The sequence below is a fragment of the Myripristis murdjan genome, chromosome 17, assembly GCF_902150065.1.
Source record: "Myripristis murdjan chromosome 17, fMyrMur1.1, whole genome shotgun sequence".
NCBI classification, from domain to species: Eukaryota; Metazoa; Chordata; class Actinopteri; order Holocentriformes; family Holocentridae; genus Myripristis; species Myripristis murdjan.
In genome coordinates, this window is record NC_043996.1 from 34,518,643 (window position 1) to 34,537,544 (window position 18,902).

Sequence of the window (18,902 nt, forward strand, 5' to 3'; positions counted from 1 at the left end):
TCGTGCCCGTGGCTCTGCTGCCGTAGCATAAAGGCTGATTTCTGGTTCTGCAGACTCTGCGGCGGTCTGAGGGCCCGCAAGGGCCGCAAACCCTCCGTAAGCGACGCACACGCAGAACCAGGAATCAGCTTTGAGACGGCGGTGTCGTGTGGTGGGCGCTCCGGCTGCCTGGCCGAGGGCCCCCAGGGGCCCCCAGGGGCCTCTGGTCGGGGTCCTGCCTGCTGCTGTTGGCCGTCCCGGAGCGGCCCGGGACCCTGAAGGTCTGCAACGCCCCCACCCCACCCCCCCACCCAGGAGGGGCCTGATCACAGGGCACAGCGCCATCGCCATCTTGCCAAGTTCACAGGGGTGTGTGAAGGAGTGTGTGTAGGTGTGTAGGACTGTGTGTGTGTGTGTGTGTGTGTGTATGTGTGTGTGTGTGTGTGTGTGTGTGTGTGCGCTGTTTCTCTGAGCTTTGTCTCACAGAAAGGCAGGTCTTTAAAGTTCAGCCGTCAGAAACACGACGTCCCGTTTCTTTCACTCCATCTCCTGCTCCTTCACTCTGTTTGTTGTTGTTTATCCCAGTTTGGGCAGATGCTGAGTCATGTTTTTTCCCCCAGTTTGGGCAGATGCTGAGTCATGTTTTTTCCCCCCAGTTTGGGCAGATGCTGAGTCATGGTTGTGGTGGCTGGGCGGCTTCATGCCTGCTGATGCCAGGTTGTATGAGCTCCAGTTTGTCCGTACGGGAGCCCTGATGGGACAAGAGCCGGAAAACCAAGAACCTCTGTCCTGTCACCTCCCCACAACTTCAGCCAATCACGTTCCTTAGATTTGGCCACCAGGCTGCAGGACGTGTGTGTGTGTGTGTGTGTGTGTGTGTGTGTGTTGAGCTCACAGGACACACTGACACCTGGTGGTCAGTAGGAGGTACAGCAGACATTTTCCCTCAAACTGCTGAGCTAACACAAATAAAATGTACCAACATACAGAGTCAAACACACACACACACACACACATACACACACACACACACACACAGACACAGCCGGGTGGGTGGACGCTGTGAACCATCTGAGCTTCATCAAAATGTTTTTTATTGGGAGGATGAAGAAGAGGAGGAGGAGGAGGAGAGAATCTTCCTCTTTTTCTCACTCCGTTTGTTTTGGCCCTTTCCTCACCTCCTGCTGGTATTTTTTTTTTTTTTTTTTTACTTTTCTGGAAGGGGAGGAGCTTGTTTCTTTGTGTTCTGTAAATAAAGTCTGATTGGTTGATTGGTTTCATAAACATGTACGCACATTCTGTTTTTATGAATAAAGATCCGTGAAGGAAACAGCGTCTGCAGGGTTTACACATCTGACCCCAGATCAGCGCAAACATCACTCACTACCTGCCTCTGTGTGTGTGTGTGTGTGTGTGTGTGTGTGTGTGAGACAGGGTATGTGAGTGGTTCTGATGCCCCGTTAATGCCTGCAAGGATTTTCTGGTCATTTTAAAGATATAATAACTAAAAACACACAAAAACAGAAGAAAATCACCATACAACAAAAAACAAAATCGCCAAAAAATATTTACTAAATCAGATGTGTATCATTTATTTACCAAACATAATATCTCAGATGAGAGAGGTGGTGCTGCGTCAGTGAGACAGGAAACAGGAAGCTGAAGGAGACAGACGGTGTTTATTGTCTGAGCCGAGACGACAGGAGAGACACCAAGAAAAAGTGAGCGCATCGGCTCAGATCCTCACTGATCCACAGAAAATTCACCTGAGTAGGATTACAAAACAAAAAAAAACAACAATGCAATGCAGAGAAATCAATGAAAAGCACATGATTACTACTGTAATATCGCAGTGACTGATTTTCATTATAAAACTGATTTTAAAAAATAAATAAAAAATATTTCTTAGAATTATCTGACAGCACAAAAGCGTTCTGGGGAAATCTGAAAGAAAACGAGATGAATTCCTACTGAAGCGTCATGCTAACGTCCGCCTGGCGTGATTGACAAGCGGCTACTCAGGATGTGATTGGACAGTCTGCGGTGTAGGCGGAGCTACGGCCACAGGGGGAGGGGCTTCAACACACAGGCTCACAAAATGAGAACCACGTCACGTTTCCGGACAGTAACTCTGTACAAGCATGTCGGAGTGTCATCTCGACACGTGAAGAAACACTGTTGGCAAAAAATAAATAAATAAAAATAAAAATTTAAAATAAAACGGACTTGGTCGACGAGGCAGAGAGAGAAATCAGGTGGTTTTTTTTTTTGTTTTGTTTTTTTTTTTGGTCGTAACCCACATCATGCAGAGATCACAGATTGTAGTTTTACTTCCACAAACGTTTCCTCAAAGGCAGAAACAATCTGATTGGCTGAGTGAACCCTCAGTGGGCGGGGCCAAACAGTTTTGGGATTCACCTTTTCTGACGTTAGTCCGCAGTTCAGGGTTTTGTCCACCGGGGGGCGGCGCTGAGCGGCTGCTGAACAGAGCAGAACATGCGGCGGTCAAACTGATCAGTCCGTTTGATTCTAGATATTGATCAGGAACTGGACTGTTCCTGTGTTTGTTCCAATATTTCTAATGCAGACAGAATTATAAGCTGAGGGGAGATTATTAATTATGAGGTGAGATTAAAACGCTGTGTTTAAAAATAATCACTGCCACTTGTTTTTTGTATTGTGACAATTTTTCTAGTGAATTACTGCAAAGTTAACCCTCTGAAACTTGATTTCTTTCATAAACAGGTTAGGAAAAAACTAAAATTAAATTACTGGAACATTTATGTGAAAGAAAAAAATTACAATATGTAAATATAATTACCAAAAAAAAAAAAAAGAAAAGAAAGAAAAAAAAATATCCAGTGAAGAAGCGGCTGCTCATTTTCACCAACACGCAGCAGGAACAGGATTATCATGTACAGACTCTGTTTCAGCCTCTGTGGCGCCCCCTGCAGGCGGAGCATCGCCCTGCACACAGCAGCTCTGATTTAACTCAACCAATGAGATTCTGTCTTTGATCCGCAGCAGCTGTGTGCTCATAAAACTACACACACACTGACTCATACACACATGGACTAGGACAAAGTGTGTGTGTGTGTGTGTGTGACACACAGCAGAGAACTGTGAGAACATGAAGCTGCACACACACCTGCCGAACACTGGAGAACATCAGAGAACCGTCAGTCATGTAACAAAAACACACGTTGGGATAAAGCCTTGACGTGTGTGTCCTGGCTGTTTGCCTGGTAAAGCTGAGAAAACACACACACACAGAGACGCTCCTGCAGGTCAAACTCTGACGGTGTGTTTACCAACAGGAGCCGCTCTGCTGACCTTTTAAGACTTTACTGCAAACATGAGTTCATATCAGGGCTGGGCAATTAATCGAAAAATAATTGAAACCGATATTTAGGGCGTCATCCTGCCCACGCCGGCTCATCACACACAGCGCTGCCATGCGGGGCGGGCTTACATGCAACTCACCGTATTTCACCAATTAATTGCCTGGCCGCAAATAGCCGCCTGGTTCTTTTAAACGCCTGGGGTCTGCACCCATTCTGCGTATTAAACGCCCACCCGAATAACCACCGGGGCGATTATTTGCATCATAATGAGGTAACCCAAAATAAGGCTGTTCACCTTATTTTTGCAGAAGTAAACAGTTAGCCGCACAATAACTGTGCCGCACTTCTGTTTTCTGTCAAAATAAGAGCGCTAGCTAACGTTAGAAAAAAGGGTGTACTGTAATCTTAAATCGACCGACTGTAAATATGTTGGACAGTAACTGTCATCACAGTAATGTCCTGGTGCAAAAATAAATAAAGGCCTGCAGCGAAGAGCCGCCTGGTTGTTTTAAACGCCCGGGGTCCGAGGTGATTTTGCGTATTAAACACCCGGCGTTTAATCGTCGATTAATTGGGGAAATACGGTATTGATTTTTATATGTTTATGGAACTTGCCTGTTATTTTAAAACTACAATGTAAACTTTTTTTTTTAAAGAGATGTCAGTTATTTTCTACTTTTCACAAGTTTAAAACTAATATTGATAATATAGTAATAATATTAGTTGAAATATTATTTGTTTAGTGAGGTGCAGCGTTTTGTAGTTTGACATGGCTGTTTTGTTTGCAAAAGATTCAAGCCATTTTCTATTTTTTTTTTTTTTTTTTTAAATTTAGTTTCTACTATTTGAAGGAACTTTTAATTTACTTTAAAACTAAAATGTGACTGTTTTCATGAGGTGGAAGAAACTGTATTTTGTATTTATTTTGTTAGCAAGAACTGCAAGTTGTTTATTTTCTACTTTTCTAAGAAAGTTGCTTTTAATTATGAAAGTAAAATTTGACTTTTCTCACAAAACCTTTTGCATTTCAGCAGCTGTGTTTTGATTTCAATAAATAACCATTAATTGTTCATCTGTGTGTGTTTGTGTGCTCCTTTCAGTGATTTGTTTTAAATTGACGGGAGAGGTGGGGGGGTAAGAATAATCGTTTATTAATCGTAATCAAGGTTTATTGTTCAATTAATCGTGATTTTGATTTTTGCCATAATCGCCCAGCCCGAGTTCATATTACATAAAGGCTTGACTGTCTGCTTTGATCAGGGGACTGACGTGCAGTCTGAGCGGCTGCTGTGCATTTCATCAACAGCCACGTTTAAAAAAAAAAAAAAAAAAAAAGCCACTTTTTTCTTTTACTGGGAACAAAACTCAAAGCACCTCCAAATACTCTCTAATCATTTTCACATATGCAGAGAAGAAAAATAATATGATCTTTGACTTGTGTTTGGATAATCATGCATGAAGGAAAAAGGCAAACAAATTAAAGATTAAAGGGAATGCAGCAAGACGATGATCCACAATTTAAAAAATATCACAAACTGAGTTTGAGCCGTTCAGTGAAACATCAAACGTCTTTAGCTCATATTCAACATGCTCTCATGTCACGATGCAGCTCTCTACTAAACCCAAAGCTGCTCTGTGTGTGTGTGTGTGTGTGTGTGTGTGTGTGTGTGTGTGTGTGTGTGTGTGTAACAGACTGGATCAATACTGTAGAAACAACAACGTCCTGGTTCCCATTTTTTGAGGAAATTAATCGTCTCTTTGCTTTTCCTGTTTGAACTGGAAAGTAGATCCGGCAGGGTACATCCACACATATCCTTACGCCAGGAAGAAACAACCTGATAGGATTTTCACAATAAAGTGTGACTGATAAAGTCCTGGTACCTGTTTCTCTTTCTGTGAGATCTATCAGGCGCTTCTTTACTGTGGAAGTGAAATCCAGTGTTGAAAGATGGAAACTAACGAGGAGATTTCACCACCATGTGGACTCAGATCACACACACACACACACACACACAGACACACACACACACACACAGGGCAGGTTTGGGTTTAAGAACCTGACATTAAACTGTGCAAAATGGTCCCAGTTTGACTTCCTGTCCCCAGACTCGTCAGGTAACGTCGCTCCGAGTCCCCGACCCGAACCAGGAGACTCCAAACGTCGGTGAAGGCATTCGTACGAGGGCGTCGCTGTAAACACGACGACCGGCTCCAGAAACAACCCCAAACCTCACCTCCCTGACCCCTGACCCCTGACCCCTGCCCGCACAGAAACCAGGGTTTTCCTGTCGCTTCAGTCCCAAGAAAACAAAAATGGCGGCGTGTGAATGTGGGATTGGCGGGCGAGCGAGGCGGCGAGGCGGCGCTGCACCTCCCACTCTTCACCCCATCCGCTCAGATGCATCAGGATGACATCATGGCTGAGTCTACATGGCTCTCACCTCCAGCCTTTGTGTTTGTTCCAAGTTTTTTTTCGCCCAGGTGAGTCACTTTCAGCTGAGCCTCATTTTTGCGTCGTGCACCTTTAAACACGAGACACGTTCTGGTCACTGAGGGAGGGGTCAGTCAGGACGCCTGCTGTGCACCACAGCACAGGCAGGGGGCGCCGTGCTTCCACAGCGAACAGAGGCCGTCAGCTGGTGGATCCAGGGGCCGACGCCTCACGGCCTTCAGGCTCAGTGGTTCTCAAATGGGGGTCCGCGTCCCCCTAGGGGTACGCTGCAGTACTGCAGGGCGTACGTGAGAATTAAAAAAAAATAATTCCTATTATAATCAGCCTCTGCTATAATAACATCAATAAAACTGTAAATGTGAGTTTGATAAATCCCATGTTCTCCCTCTGGGTCTCCTGAAGGTCACGTGACAAAACAAATCCAGGAAACGAGGAGGAAGAAGAGAAGAAGAAGCAGAAACAGAAACAAGAGAATCTGCTCAGCATCAGGTTGATGTTTCTGCTGAGAGGAATTTGCCCTCTCTCTCTTTTTGACGCACTGCTCAGCGGCCGCGTGGCAGAGAAAATATTTCCCAAAAGAGAAGGAGAACCCCCGGCCTGGCTGAGCGTCACACGGAGCCACGCCAAGACGAGGTGGTGGGTTTGGTTTTGTCTCTGGACGGGCCAGCGAAACCAAAGGCACAGCGAACTGCACACACACACACACACACACACACACACACACACACACACACACACACACACACACACACCGACTACTGCAGGTCCTGTCACACAGCAAACTGGAGAAGCGCGAGCCGAGCAGCGAGCAGAGGGAGGAGAGGGGACGGCTCTGCTCCTCGTCTCCGCCTCAGCCGCCTCAGTCTGCTCCTGCTGGACACTTTGGGGGCGTTTCCTCTTCCTGACGGGGGGGCGGGGGGGGGGGAAGGGGGTACAGGGGGTGGAGTCTTAATACCGACGCGGCGCTCGTTCTGTCCGCTGAGACGATTTGGTTTGTAACACAGACGGACCCGTTTCCGGAGAGGACGTCCCGGCGTCTCCACGGACACGCTGCTCCTCCTCTCGGTCGGTCGTCATGGTGATGTGTTTGTTTAAATAAGAGTGTGATGCGTACTGTACACAAACAGTTATGGTGTGTGTGTGTGTGTGTGTGTGTGTGTGTGTACGGATGATACACACTGTTGGAAGCCATGTTGTGCCAGGCGTGTTGGCGCTCCAGCTGTTGGGGTTTGGCAGCTGGCAGTTTTTGGTTGTGTCCACAGTCGGAGGGGGGTGGGAGGGGAGCGCCCGCCCGGTACGGTGGCCCCGCGGGGTCACCAGTAGAAGGAGCGGGACAGGAAGTTGGCGGCGGCGCCCAGCCAGCTGGATCCGTCCTGGCCCGGGCCGACGCGGCTCACGGCCTTGTCGGGCTCCTGTGACGGGCTCTCCTCCTCGGGCAGGTAGTCCGGCAGGTCCACGTTCTCCTCCACCTCCACCGAGCCGCCCTCCGCAAACGGGATCAGCACCTGGAAGAACGCCACAGGGAACAGGTGAGGTGCAGCCCAGCGCGGGGGTTCTCAAATGGGGGAGCGCGTCCCCCTCAGGGTACGCTGGAGCGCTGCAGGGGGCGCGTGAGAGGCTTTTTAAAATGTTTATGCATAATTCCTAAAACAATAAACTCATGCTATTATAAGTTGAATAAAAAATGTAAATGTAAGGTAACTGGGAGCTCTGGTTTCCTCCCACAGTCCAAAGACATGTGTGTGTGTGTGTGTGTGTGTGTGTGTGTGTGTCTGTCCTGTGTGGACCTGTCCAGGGTGTTTCCTGCCTTTCGCCCAGTCAGCACTGGGACGGGCTCCAGCACCGCCAGTGACGCTTACAAGGATCAGAGGTATGGAAGATGAATGAGTGTTTCAGCACAGCGCCCCCACCTGGCCTTCACACACACACACACACACACACACACACACACACACTCTGAGTGAAACTAACCTCGTCTCCGTTTTCTCCTTTGACCACCTGCTGGGCTTTCATCACCTGGGTGGAGGCGATGGCAGACGCCAGAGCCTGCAGACGTGAGGAAAGCCAGTCGCATGAATGAATACTCAAAAAAAAAAAAAAGCTGAGATGATGAAATCACAAATTTAAGGGAAAAAAAACAGTGAAACCAGTTTGTCCTCCTCCTGTGGATCCAGTCAGAAGGAAATCCTGCTGGTCTGAGTCCAGAACCCCAACCTCCTCCTCAGCATCTGGACTCTGAAGAGACGTTGCTGTGACTTGGGCCGATTCAGAAGAAAACAATCTGCTGATTCTGGGCTCAGATCAGCAGGATCTCCTTGTTCCTGGATCCGTTCGGTCACGGTCTCGGTCACGGTCTCGGTCTCGGTCTCGGTCACGGTGACGGTGACGGTGACGGTGACGGTGACGGTCTCGGTGACGGTCTCGGGCTCGGTCACGGTGACGGTGACGGTGACGGTGACGGTGACGGTCACGGTCACGGTCTCGGTCTCGGTCACGGTCTCGGTCTCGGTCTCGGTCTCGGTCTCGGCCTCGGCCTCGGTCACGGTCACGGTCACGGTCTCGGTCACGGTCTCGGTCTCGGTCTCGGTCTCGGTCTCGGTCACGGTCACGGTCTCGGTCACGGTCTCGGTCTCGGTCTCGGTCTCGGTCACGGTCACGGTCTCGGTCTCGGTCTCGGTCTCGGTCTCGGTCACGGGCTCCCCTCACCTCCGCCTTCAGGTCCGAGCGGATCCGGACGATGCACCTCTTGACGGCCATCTGGAAGGTGAAGCTGATGACGCCTCTGATCTTCAGCAGCGCCTCCTCGCACAGACTCCTCCGGCTCTGAGGGCACGAAACAAACAATCAGCTCACACACACTTCACAACACACACACACACCACAACACACACACACACACACACACACACACACACACACACACACACAGAGGCCCTGTGTCCACCTGGAATAAGTCAGTGATCTGAGTCTGAGCGTGAGTCTGGAGGATCTGACACTAAAACCAGGCTGGACCGAGCTGGGACGCCCCCTCCTGTTAAACGCCTGGTATTACACCATTTTATTTATTTATTTATTTTTTTTTTTTTTTTTGCATGGAAGGAGGACTAGCCGAGGAAGAATCTCATCGTGCGGTGTAACTCTGTTTTACTGTAGATGACAAAGAAACTCATTTGCTCCTTGCAGATGGAAAAGATGTGTGTTAATTTGCATACGGGGCGGGAACGTGAGGGCCATGGCAGGCAGGTGAGACGCAGGTGGGCCACACACCTGCAGAGCCTCTGTTTTCCAAGAGATGAGCCCCGCGGCGGCAGGATACCGAGCGCGGCACAGCGGCCTTTATGTGTAGGAATACACACTAAAGACTAAATTCACAACGGGCCCTTTAAACGCTCCTGAAAGGCGTGAAAACAGCAGAAATCACCTCCATATTGATACAGCTTTCTCAGAGTGATCAATCAAAACAATAATAAGAATATTCAGGTGATGTTTTGGCTAAATTTGCGTGTAATGTTTTTTGGGGGCGTTTTTGCAAATTTTGTTACTAATATAATAATAATAATAATTCAACATTAGTCAAAGGCAGGCTTGTGTTCGTGTTTCTCAAACAGTAAATTTAACACTGGAGTTTTCAGATTTTCAGTGAAATGAATATCAGCATGTCAGACGCTGGTGTCCCGATAATGGATAAACCTTTTGCAGAGCTGGTTCTCAGGTCTCAGATGCTGCTGGCATTCATACCGTAGGAGGGGATTCAACTGAGAGCGTATCATCATCATCACTTGGGTATTTGGGTGGATGACAGGCTCTCTTTTAGAGTGCATACTGAGAACCTCATGAAAAAACTAAAAAGTTAGGCTGCGTTTTTATTATCGAAATAGGGCCTGCCTTAAGAACGTAGCCTGTGTAAGCTGCTAAATTAAGTGTTCTAGATTATGGGGACATTATTTACATGCACGCTGCCTCTTCTACACTTTGCTGCCTGGACTCTGTGCATCACAGCGCTCTACGTTTTCCCACACCCATCACTGTGTACAGCTGCCCCTCACTATAACGCGGCCTCGCAGTTTCGCGGATTTTTTTAGTGCAATTTTGCATGTTTTTTTCCCTGATTGGCTAAGGGACTGTAGACCACTGTCAGTCAGTCTCCTCCGTGCCGTGTCTCCTGTACCGTACAGAATGCGTTCAGCTTGCCTAAAGTGTGTAGTGAGGGGTTTTACAGCCTTAAAACATCTAGAATAATTATTAAAAAAAAAATAAAGCTGACTACTTCACGGATTTCGCCGATTGCGGGTTATTTTTAGAACGTAACTCCCGCGATTAACGAGGGACCGCTGTACTTTATGATCTGGTTTCCTGGCCTTCATTAAGCCTGAGGAGAGAGCAGCACTGGTATATCTTTATGTACAAAGCCATGCTGGGTAAACTCCATTCATATTTATGTAATCTACTATCACTCACAAACAGCTGTTATAACTCTCGTTCCACTAGAAGGCGGCTCTACCAGGTTCCCAGGATCTGCACAGAACTTGGTAGAGCAGCTTTCTCTTATTTTGCGTCATGGTCATGGAACAATCTCCAGAACACATTACAGCTGAATGATCTGGTCTCCTGGGAGAGTTCAAAGCTCTGATAAAAAACTGTGTTACTGAAGAGTGCAATTGCTATTCCTAAGCTGGATTTTGTTGTATGTGTCTGTTGTCCTTTGTCTGTTCTTAACGTGTTTTATTTTAGAATTTTTGTAAGTCTGGAATGGTGTGCTCTTCTTGGCCAGGTCTCCCTCGAAAAAGTAAAGAAAATTAAAAAATAAATAGTAAAGAAGTAAAGAAATAAAAAAATAAATGGATACTGGCTGACCCCCCCCCTCCCCCCGGCTGGTCAGTGGGCGGGGCTCACCGAGTCGTCGAGGCCGTCGATGTGCAGCACCACCGTCTTGGCTCTCTTGTTGGTCGATCCCAGGAAGAACTGGGCTTTGCGGCGGCTCGTGGCGGCCTCCTCCGCCGGCTCGGCGTCGGCGTCGCTGGACGCCTGCAGGAGCTCGTAGATCTCGGAGGCCAGCAGCTTGGTTTCCCCCGGCGTGGTCGTCCTGCCGGCAGACGGACGGTCAGTGTGCTGAGGCGCTGCAGTTTGTGTGTTTCCTGTCAGACTGGTTTGTTTTCCAGCTGAAACGACGACCCAGTCCGACAGGAAAACAGCCCCAGACGCAAGGCATTATGGGTAGAAGACAACCTGAGTAACCTCTGTAACCCAGGAGCCTGTGGGCAATACAGTTTACTTTTATTTCTCTATTTATTGTGGCAATTGTTTGTAATTTTCTTGTAATTTTATTTAAAAAATATATTTTTAACAACTACAAATATTTTCTTTGTGTTTCAAGTGACTGATTTTTGATCATTTTCTTTTTTTCTTTATAAAAAATTATTATTATTTAAAGATTTTTTTTGCTAATTTTCTTGTAACTGGTTTCTTATTTTCAGGTCATGTGTTGTCAATCTGCTGTTTCTGAAAGACATGAAGTCCATTAGCTGAGGATTGAAACCAATGAAATGAATCAGTTTGATCATCATTTAAAATATTTTTTGCAAATTTTCAGGTAACTGCTTTTTTTTTTTTGCTTATGTTCCTTAAAGAAATCAGGGGATTTTTTTCAGGTGTGGGTTCCACTCACTTCTGCATGACGTTCTGCAGACTCAGCATCATGCCCAGCTCGCCCTTCATCTTCTCCCGGTTGGCTCGGCACTCGGCCAGGTAGCGGATGGCCTGATAACAGCAGCCAATCAGAGTGAGACACACAAACCTCATGTTTACCTGCCGCCGGTCGGCTCACCTGCCTTATCCAAAACAACAGCTGATCACATGTTCCGTGTTCCCGCGGTCGCTCCACGGTCACAGGCTGAGCTCCTGCTCAAACACCTGAACACGGCTCACCTGAACGCGGCTCACCTGAGCGCGGCTCACCTGAACGCGGCTCACCTGAGCGCGGCTCACCTGCAGCAGAAACCTGCTCCTTCTGTCCCGCCTCACAGGATCACAGCTCATTAATGAATCTGTAATAACCACCAGGACGACGTTCCACCTCTGAGCTCCGGCCAAAACAAAACAAAGCTGTTCACGCCTCACCTTCACACACGTTCCCCACCAGAACCTTTCAGCAACAGGCTCCTTAAAGAACCTTTTGTGCAGATGGTTCTTTCAAGAACCTCCAAAGGTGCCCCAAAGAACCAATGTTTGATGGTTCTGTAAAAACCTTCAGGGCAGGTAGAAACCCAACATGCTGTTGGCCGGTTCTCCACGTTCCTTGTTCCGTCACTGGGTTCCAGACGAGCTGTTAAAAACGTCAGCTGTGACGCTGTGACGCATTTCTCCCTGTTTTCTGATGGTTTATCGAGCGAGCAGCGCGACAGGGACGGGGTTAAAACTCTCAGCGTCTCAGATTAAAGACGTCAGTTTTTGAGAAAAAAAAAAAAAAAAAAACAGGATATTCTCTGAGATTAAATTTATGAGAAAAAAACCTTAGACTTTGGAGACGCTGTGCCTTTTCAGAAGAAAACACATTTTTAATTTTAATTTTCGTGTAAATTTTTGTTTTTATTTGTACAAATTTACAACGTTAAGCTCACTGATTTTATAGTGCTTTATAATCTTTTTAATCAGAATTTTCCAGTTTTCTCAATGAGTTTTTTTTCTCATAAATTTGAGTTATTTACATTTGGTCACAAATTTGTGACTTTCTAATCTCAGGATTTTTGAAATTTTTTCTCAACAAATTTGGGTTTTTTTTTTTTTTCTCAAATTTATGACTTTCTCATCTCAGAATTTGTGGATTTTTTCCTCATAAATGTACGACCTAAAGCTCAGAGAATATCCAAGTTTTTTTATTGTAAATTTCCAGCGTTTTCCCCTCCCTCCCCCGGGCCTGATACGCCGCCGCAGTGGAAAACAAAAAATAAAAATAAAAATAAAATCAAAACTATTGAAAACTCCAAAGCGACAGTGTCTGCGGTGCGGCGGTGGGCGGGGCTTACCAGCAGGGCGGAGTAGACCACCTGGGGGTTGGGATGGTCCAGGAACAGGATGAGGCCCGGCAGGCAGCCCTGGTCCTGCACGATGGCCCTGCGGTTCATGGGATCGGCCGCCAGATCCCTCAGCTGGTTGACCACGGCCAGCGCGTCCGGCTCGCCGCTCATGGCTGACCCATGCACACACACACACACACACACACACTGACAGCACACACACACACACACACACACACACAGAAGACAGATTTTGTGGTGTGAGCTCGGCGGTAAATTCACAAGAAAAAACACCAACCTGAGAAACGAATGAGAGAACAAATAAAACAAAACGACAGGTGACGTCAGACCTGACAGCAAAAGGCTTCTCTCGTTATCAACCTGATGAATCTCAAACTGACCCGCAATTTCACTGATTTTGTATCAAGAAAATATAAAAACTATTAAACACTACAAAAGTAATAAAACTGTAAAACTCTACGGCGGCGTCTTCAAAGAGGAACGGCTTTCATGTTTCCGTCTATACGGACGTGGGACTCTGTTTTTTAATGAATCTTTATTTTATTTTATTTTATTTTATTTACTTTAATTTATTGTCCTGTTTTGTTTTGTTGAGCACGAATCTGAATCGTCTGTGTCTCTGAATGTTTTCAATAAAGATCAGCGCATTGCAGCGGCCTGACACCACATCCACACCTGTGCAGAAACCTGTGCAGTGTGTCTGTGATGAAGCTGCTGCACCTCCTCCTCCTCCTCCTCCTCCTCCTGTTCCTCCTCCCCCTCCTCCCCCTCCTCCTCCTTCTCCTCCTCCTCCTCCCCCTCACACTGTTAACATCGAGCCACTTGCTCAAACGTCCTGATTTTTGATTCTGTCCTCATCGTCCAGCCCTTCTGTCAACAGTTTGGCTTTTCACACTGCTAACCCACTGTGTGTGTGTGTGTGTGTGAGAGTGTGTGTGTGTGTGTGTGTGTGTGAGAGTGTGTGTGTAGAGGATCTTTTAGAAGAATGGAGCTCCGCCCCTCCAGCAGACATCCTATTAAACTAACACACTGCATGTTGGCTTTGCCTTTCCTTTGTCCTGTGTGTGTGTGTGTGTGTGTGTGTGTGTGTGTGTGTGTGTGTGTGTGTGTGTGTGTGTGTGTGTGTGAGAGTGTGTGTGTGTGTGTGTGTGTGAGTGTGTGTGTGTGAGCTCAGCCTGGCGCCGAGCCGTCCAGAGAGCTGCGGCTGAGCCCGTACTCAGCGAGGAATGAATCACAGCTCTGATCCCAGAAACACCATCAATGTTACTGAACCGCCCGGGAGCAGCGCCGGCAGCTGATTGGCTCTCAGGCTCTGAGTCCAGCTGTCAATCATCCTCAGCAGAGACAGAGCAGGTGAGGACTGCAGGTGGCTCAGAGACGCCAGGTGTGTGTCCACAGCCAGGTGTGTGTCCACAGCCAGGTGTGTGTCCACAGCCAGGTGAGTGTCCACAGCCAGGTGAGTGTCCAGGTGTGTGTCCACAGGTGTGCGTCCACAGCCAGGTGTGCGTCCACAGCCAGGTGTGTGTCCACAGCCAGGTGTGTGTCCACAGCCAGGTGTGTGTCCACAGGTGTCCGTCCACAGCCAGGTGTGTGTCCACAGCCAGGTGTGCGTCCACAGCCAGGTGTGCGTCCACAGCCAGGTGTGTGTCCACAGGTGTCCGTCCACAGCCAGGTGTGCGTCCACAGCCAGGTGTGTGTCCACAGGTGTGTGTCCACAGCCAGGTGTGCGTCCACAGCCAGGTGTGCGTCCACAGGTGTGTGTCCACAGCCAGGTGTGTGTCCACAGCCAGGTGTGTGTCCACAGCCAGGTGTGCGTCCACAGCCAGGTGTGCGTCCACAGGTGTGTGTCCACAGCCAGGTGTGTGTCCACAGCCAGGTGTGTGTCCACAGCCAGGTGTGCGTCCACAGCCAGGTGTGTGTCCACAGGTGTGCGTCCACAGCCAGGTGTGCGTCCACAGCCAGGTGTGCGTCCACAGCCAGGTGTGTCCACAGCCAGGTGTGTCTCCACAGCCAGGTGTGTCTCCACAGCCAGGTGTGTGTCCACAGCCAGGTGTGTCCACAGCCAGGTGTGTGTCCACAGCCAGGTGTGTGTCCACAGCCAGGTGTGTCCACAGCCAGGTGTGTCCACAGCCAGGTGTGTGTCCACAGGTGTGTGTCCACAGCCAGGTGTGTCCACAGCCAGGTGTGTGTCCACAGCCAGGTGTGTGTCCACAGCCAGGTGTGTGTCCACAGGTGTCCGTCCACAGCCAGGTGTGTGTCCACAGCCAGGTGTGCGTCCACAGCCAGGTGTGTGTCCACAGGTGTCCGTCCACAGCCAGGTGTGTGTCCACAGCCAGGTGTGTGTCCACAGGTGTGCGTCCACAGCCAGGTGTGTGTCCACAGCCAGGTGTGCGTCCACAGCCAGGTGTGTGTCCACAGCCAGGTGTGTGTCCACAGCCAGGTGTGTGTCCACAGGTGTGCGTCCACAGCCAGGTGTGTGTCCACAGCCAGGTGTGTGTCCACAGCCAGGTGTGCGTCCACAGGTGTGTGTCCACAGCCAGGTGTGTGTCCACAGCCAGGTGTGCGTCCACAGCCAGGTGTGCGTCCACAGGTGTGTGTCCACAGCCAGGTGTGTGTCCACAGCCAGGTGTGTGTCCACAGCCAGGTGTGCGTCCACAGCCAGGTGTGTGTCCACAGGTGTGCGTCCACAGCCAGGTGTGCGTCCACAGCCAGGTGTGCGTCCACAGCCAGGTGTGTCCACAGCCAGGTGTGTCTCCACAGCCAGGTGTGTCTCCACAGCCAGGTGTGTGTCCACAGCCAGGTGTGTCCACAGCCAGGTGTGTGTCCACAGCCAGGTGTGTGTCCACAGCCAGGTGTGTCCACAGCCAGGTGTGTCCACAGCCAGGTGTGTGTCCACAGGTGTGTGTCCACAGCCAGGTGTGTCCACAGCCAGGTGTGTGTCCACAGGTGTGTGTCCACAGCCAGGTGTGCGTCCACAGCCAGGTGTGCGTCCACAGCCAGGTGTGCGTCCACAGCCAGGTGTGCGTCCACAGCCAGGTGTGCGTCCACAGGTGTGTGTCCAGGTGTGTGTCCACAGCCAGGTGTGCGTCCACAGCCAGGTGTGTGTCCACAGCCAGGTGTGCGTCCACAGGTGTGTGTCCACAGCCAGGTGAGTGTCCAGGTGTGTGTCCACAGCCAGGTGTGCGTCCACAGCCAGGTGTGTGTCCACAGCCAGGTGTGTGTCCAGGTGTCCTCTGGCCTGCAGCTGTTTCTCTCAGTTTGCATCTTTGTGGTTAAAACCCGACGATAAAGAGAAAGATGTCACTTCCAGTTTGTTCCTGGATCCTGAATGATTCTGCCCCCAAACCAAACCCAGCCGGCGGTCTGCGGCGTCCACACAGCGGGCCGACACGCCGTGTGTAACGATGTGTGTGTGTGTGTGTGTGAGTGTGTGTGTGACAGACGTCGTTCAGCTCAAAGCAACTGACTGCGTTCGGTCCTGACCCTGAACCTGAGCAGCTGCACGGCACTGGGCTGTGTGTGTGTGTGTGTGTGTGTGTGTGTGTGTGTGTGTGTGTGTGTGTGTCGGGACGCTCTGTGTGAAATGTGTCGAGCTGCTGGGACGCGGCGGCACCGGCAACGTGTTGCAGTCGGTAAGAAACAGGCAGCCGGGCGGCCAGGACACCAAGAAACCAGCCGAGGAGCCACTCGGCCAACAGGAGGTGACACACAGCTTCTACTCCTGCAGAGGAGAGAAGAGGAATCTCCTCTTCTTCTTCTTCTTCTTCTTCTTCTTCTTCTTCTTCTTCTTCTTCTCCTCTTCCTCCCCCTCCTCCCCCTCCTCCTCCTCGCTCCGTTCTTCAGTCGGTTCTCTTTTCTCCACAAACAGAACCTGGTCTGAGGTCAGTTCCCTCGTCCTTTTACAAACACCATCACACACTGAGCTCGTTTTTACTGCAGGACCTTCAGCGCACACACACACACACACACACACACACACACACACACACACACACACACACCTACACACACACCTACACACACACCTGTTGACCTGTCTGGGCTTCCGTACCCACGTGACACCGCAGAACAACAAAGCAGGAGCAGCAGGAGCAGCAGGAGCAGCGCCGAAACAAACAGCTCACTGATCGATAATCAATCAGAAACACAAGATGACAGTTTTGATAAAGAGTCGATGTTTTTAGGCTTTGATCCGGTAAAAACACGTCCCAGTCAGCCTGACCTGCTGCCTCTGACAGGAGGAGCAGCTCATTCACACACACACACACACACACACACACAAAGAGCTGTAAGGATGATAAACCAGCCTTTTGTTTGTGACACACACACACACACACACACACACACACGTCCAAACGTACGACCTTCAGCTGAGAGCGGCGTTACGCTTCCACTTCAACAGCCTCACAGAGTGTGTGTGTGTGTGTGTGTGTGTCCAGTGTGTGTGTGTGTGTCCCGTGTGTGTCCAGTATGTGTTCATACACTGTCACAGTCACACACATACTGTCACACACTCACTCACACACACACACACACACACACACACACACTGTCACAGTCACACACATACTGTCACACACTCACTCACACACACACACACACACACACACACACACTCACACACACACACACACACACTCACACACACACTCACACACACACACACACACACACACACACACACACTGAACACACGCACACACACACTGGACACACACTGAACACACACACACACACACACACACACACACACACACACACACACACACACACACACACACACACACACACACACACACACACACACACACACACAGCATGTCTGATGCTAGCAGCTAGCGCTCACCTGGAGTGTTTCGGCGGCTAGCAGCAGCAGCTAGCTGTTAGCCTTGCAGCTAGCTCGTCCTCACTCGGCGGCCGCGGCGGACATGAGCCGAGGGGAACCGTCACCGAGACCTGACCGGCCGCTGCGCGCAGGGGGAGCCGCTGAGAGGCTGTGCGGCCCGGGCTGAGAGCAGCGAGCCGCCTGAGAGGCTGTTTTCTCCGACAGAGAGCCGCGGGCTGCCGCCGCCGTGTCCGCGCTTCCTGCTCCGGCTGGAGGGACTCCGCCGCCCGCCAGCAAGCGCCGCGCGGATTGGGCGCCGCGGAGATCACGTGACCGGGCTGGCCTATAGGGCGCGCGCTTCCTGCGCTTCCAGAGCCGACGCCCTGCTCGTGCCAGCAGCTGATCCAGAACCAGCGCGCGGCTTATTGTTTGTTTGTTTGTTTGTTTGTTTGTTTGTTTGTTTGTTTGTCTGCTGGTCCGTGTGGGAGTGTACGGAGATAAATACAAACATAAATAAATAAAATCATCAACTTTATTCACACAGAGCCTTTGAAAAAATCAAAGTGCAGTTATTACTCACCGGACAAACAGATCAACTGGTGAAATAAAATTTACAAGAAAGAAATGAACTTAAAGATTTAAATGTAAAGGTTCATGTAAAGGCTGATTATAAAAACAGGTTTCCAGCAGTGACTCGGGCTGACCTCCTCATGACGGTGTGCAGAAAAAAATGAAGAAATAAAACCAAAAAAAAAGAAAAAAAAAGAATGAAACAGTAATAACAATAAACCTTAATTAAAGAACACCTTTAAAATTTTCAAAGTATGGTTATTAACCAAGAGACAAATTAGATGAAACAAATGTTACAATAAAATTAAATAAAATAATAAGATAACAGTATCATTGATTTAAATAAAAAATAAAATAAAATAAAATGGTTTGAGAAGGTTTATATAAAAGCTGAGTTATTACCTCCTCATGAAGGTTTGCAGAAGAAAAGCACAAAACTGTTTTGTGTTTGTTGCATTAATTAGATCCACTGACAGCCATAACAGCTGTGACCCGGCCTGCCTGAGCTCAGGCGGCCGGTGGAGGACCTCCGGCCGGTGGAGGACCTCTGGGTGGTGGAGGACCTCCCGCTCGGCCGGTGGAGGACCTCCGGGTGGTGGAGGACCTCCGGCTCGGCCGGTGGAGGACCTCCGGGTGGTGGAGGACCTCCCGCTCGGCCGGTGGAGGACCTCCGGGCGGTGGAGGACCTCCGGCCGGTG

At 49.4% G+C, this 18,902-nt stretch overlaps 1 protein-coding gene across 2 annotated transcripts; it reads right to left on the bottom strand.

Moving 5' to 3' along the window:
• Positions 1-3,846: 3,846 nt before the first annotated feature.
• Positions 3,847-17,903, bottom strand: LOC115375847 (armadillo repeat-containing protein 1-like). 2 transcript variants are annotated; one of them, XM_030075425.1, is made up of 7 exons: positions 17,656-17,903; positions 12,798-12,997; positions 11,441-11,532; positions 10,669-10,858; positions 8,482-8,598; positions 7,747-7,821; positions 3,847-7,280 (listed from the first exon to the last, which is right to left on the bottom strand). In XM_030075425.1, the coding sequence occupies exons 2-7, from the start codon at positions 12,957-12,959 to the stop codon at positions 7,089-7,091; spliced, it is 828 nt and encodes a 275-aa protein (XP_029931285.1). In that variant the 5' UTR covers positions 12,960-12,997; positions 17,656-17,903; the 3' UTR covers positions 3,847-7,088. The 2 variants fall into 2 exon arrangements, with proteins under 2 accessions (XP_029931285.1, XP_029931286.1); XM_030075426.1 differs by lacking the exon at positions 17,656-17,903 and adding an exon at positions 16,835-16,908 and having other exon boundaries at positions 12,798-12,995.
• Positions 17,904-18,902: the final 999 nt, after the last annotated feature.

Coding starts and splice junctions, on each gene's coding strand:
- LOC115375847 (XM_030075425.1), bottom strand. CDS start 12,959: ATGAGCGGCGAGCCGGACGCGCTGGCCGTGGTCAACCAGCTGAGGGAT. Junction 10,859..11,440: donor CTGCAGAACGTCATGCAGAA/GTGAGTGGAACC, acceptor GTCTGCCGGCAG/GACGACCACGCCGGGGGAAA. Junction 7,822..8,481: donor GCTCGGACCTGAAGGCGGAG/GTGAGGGGAGCC, acceptor TCACGTCTGCAG/GCTCTGGCGTCTGCCATCGC.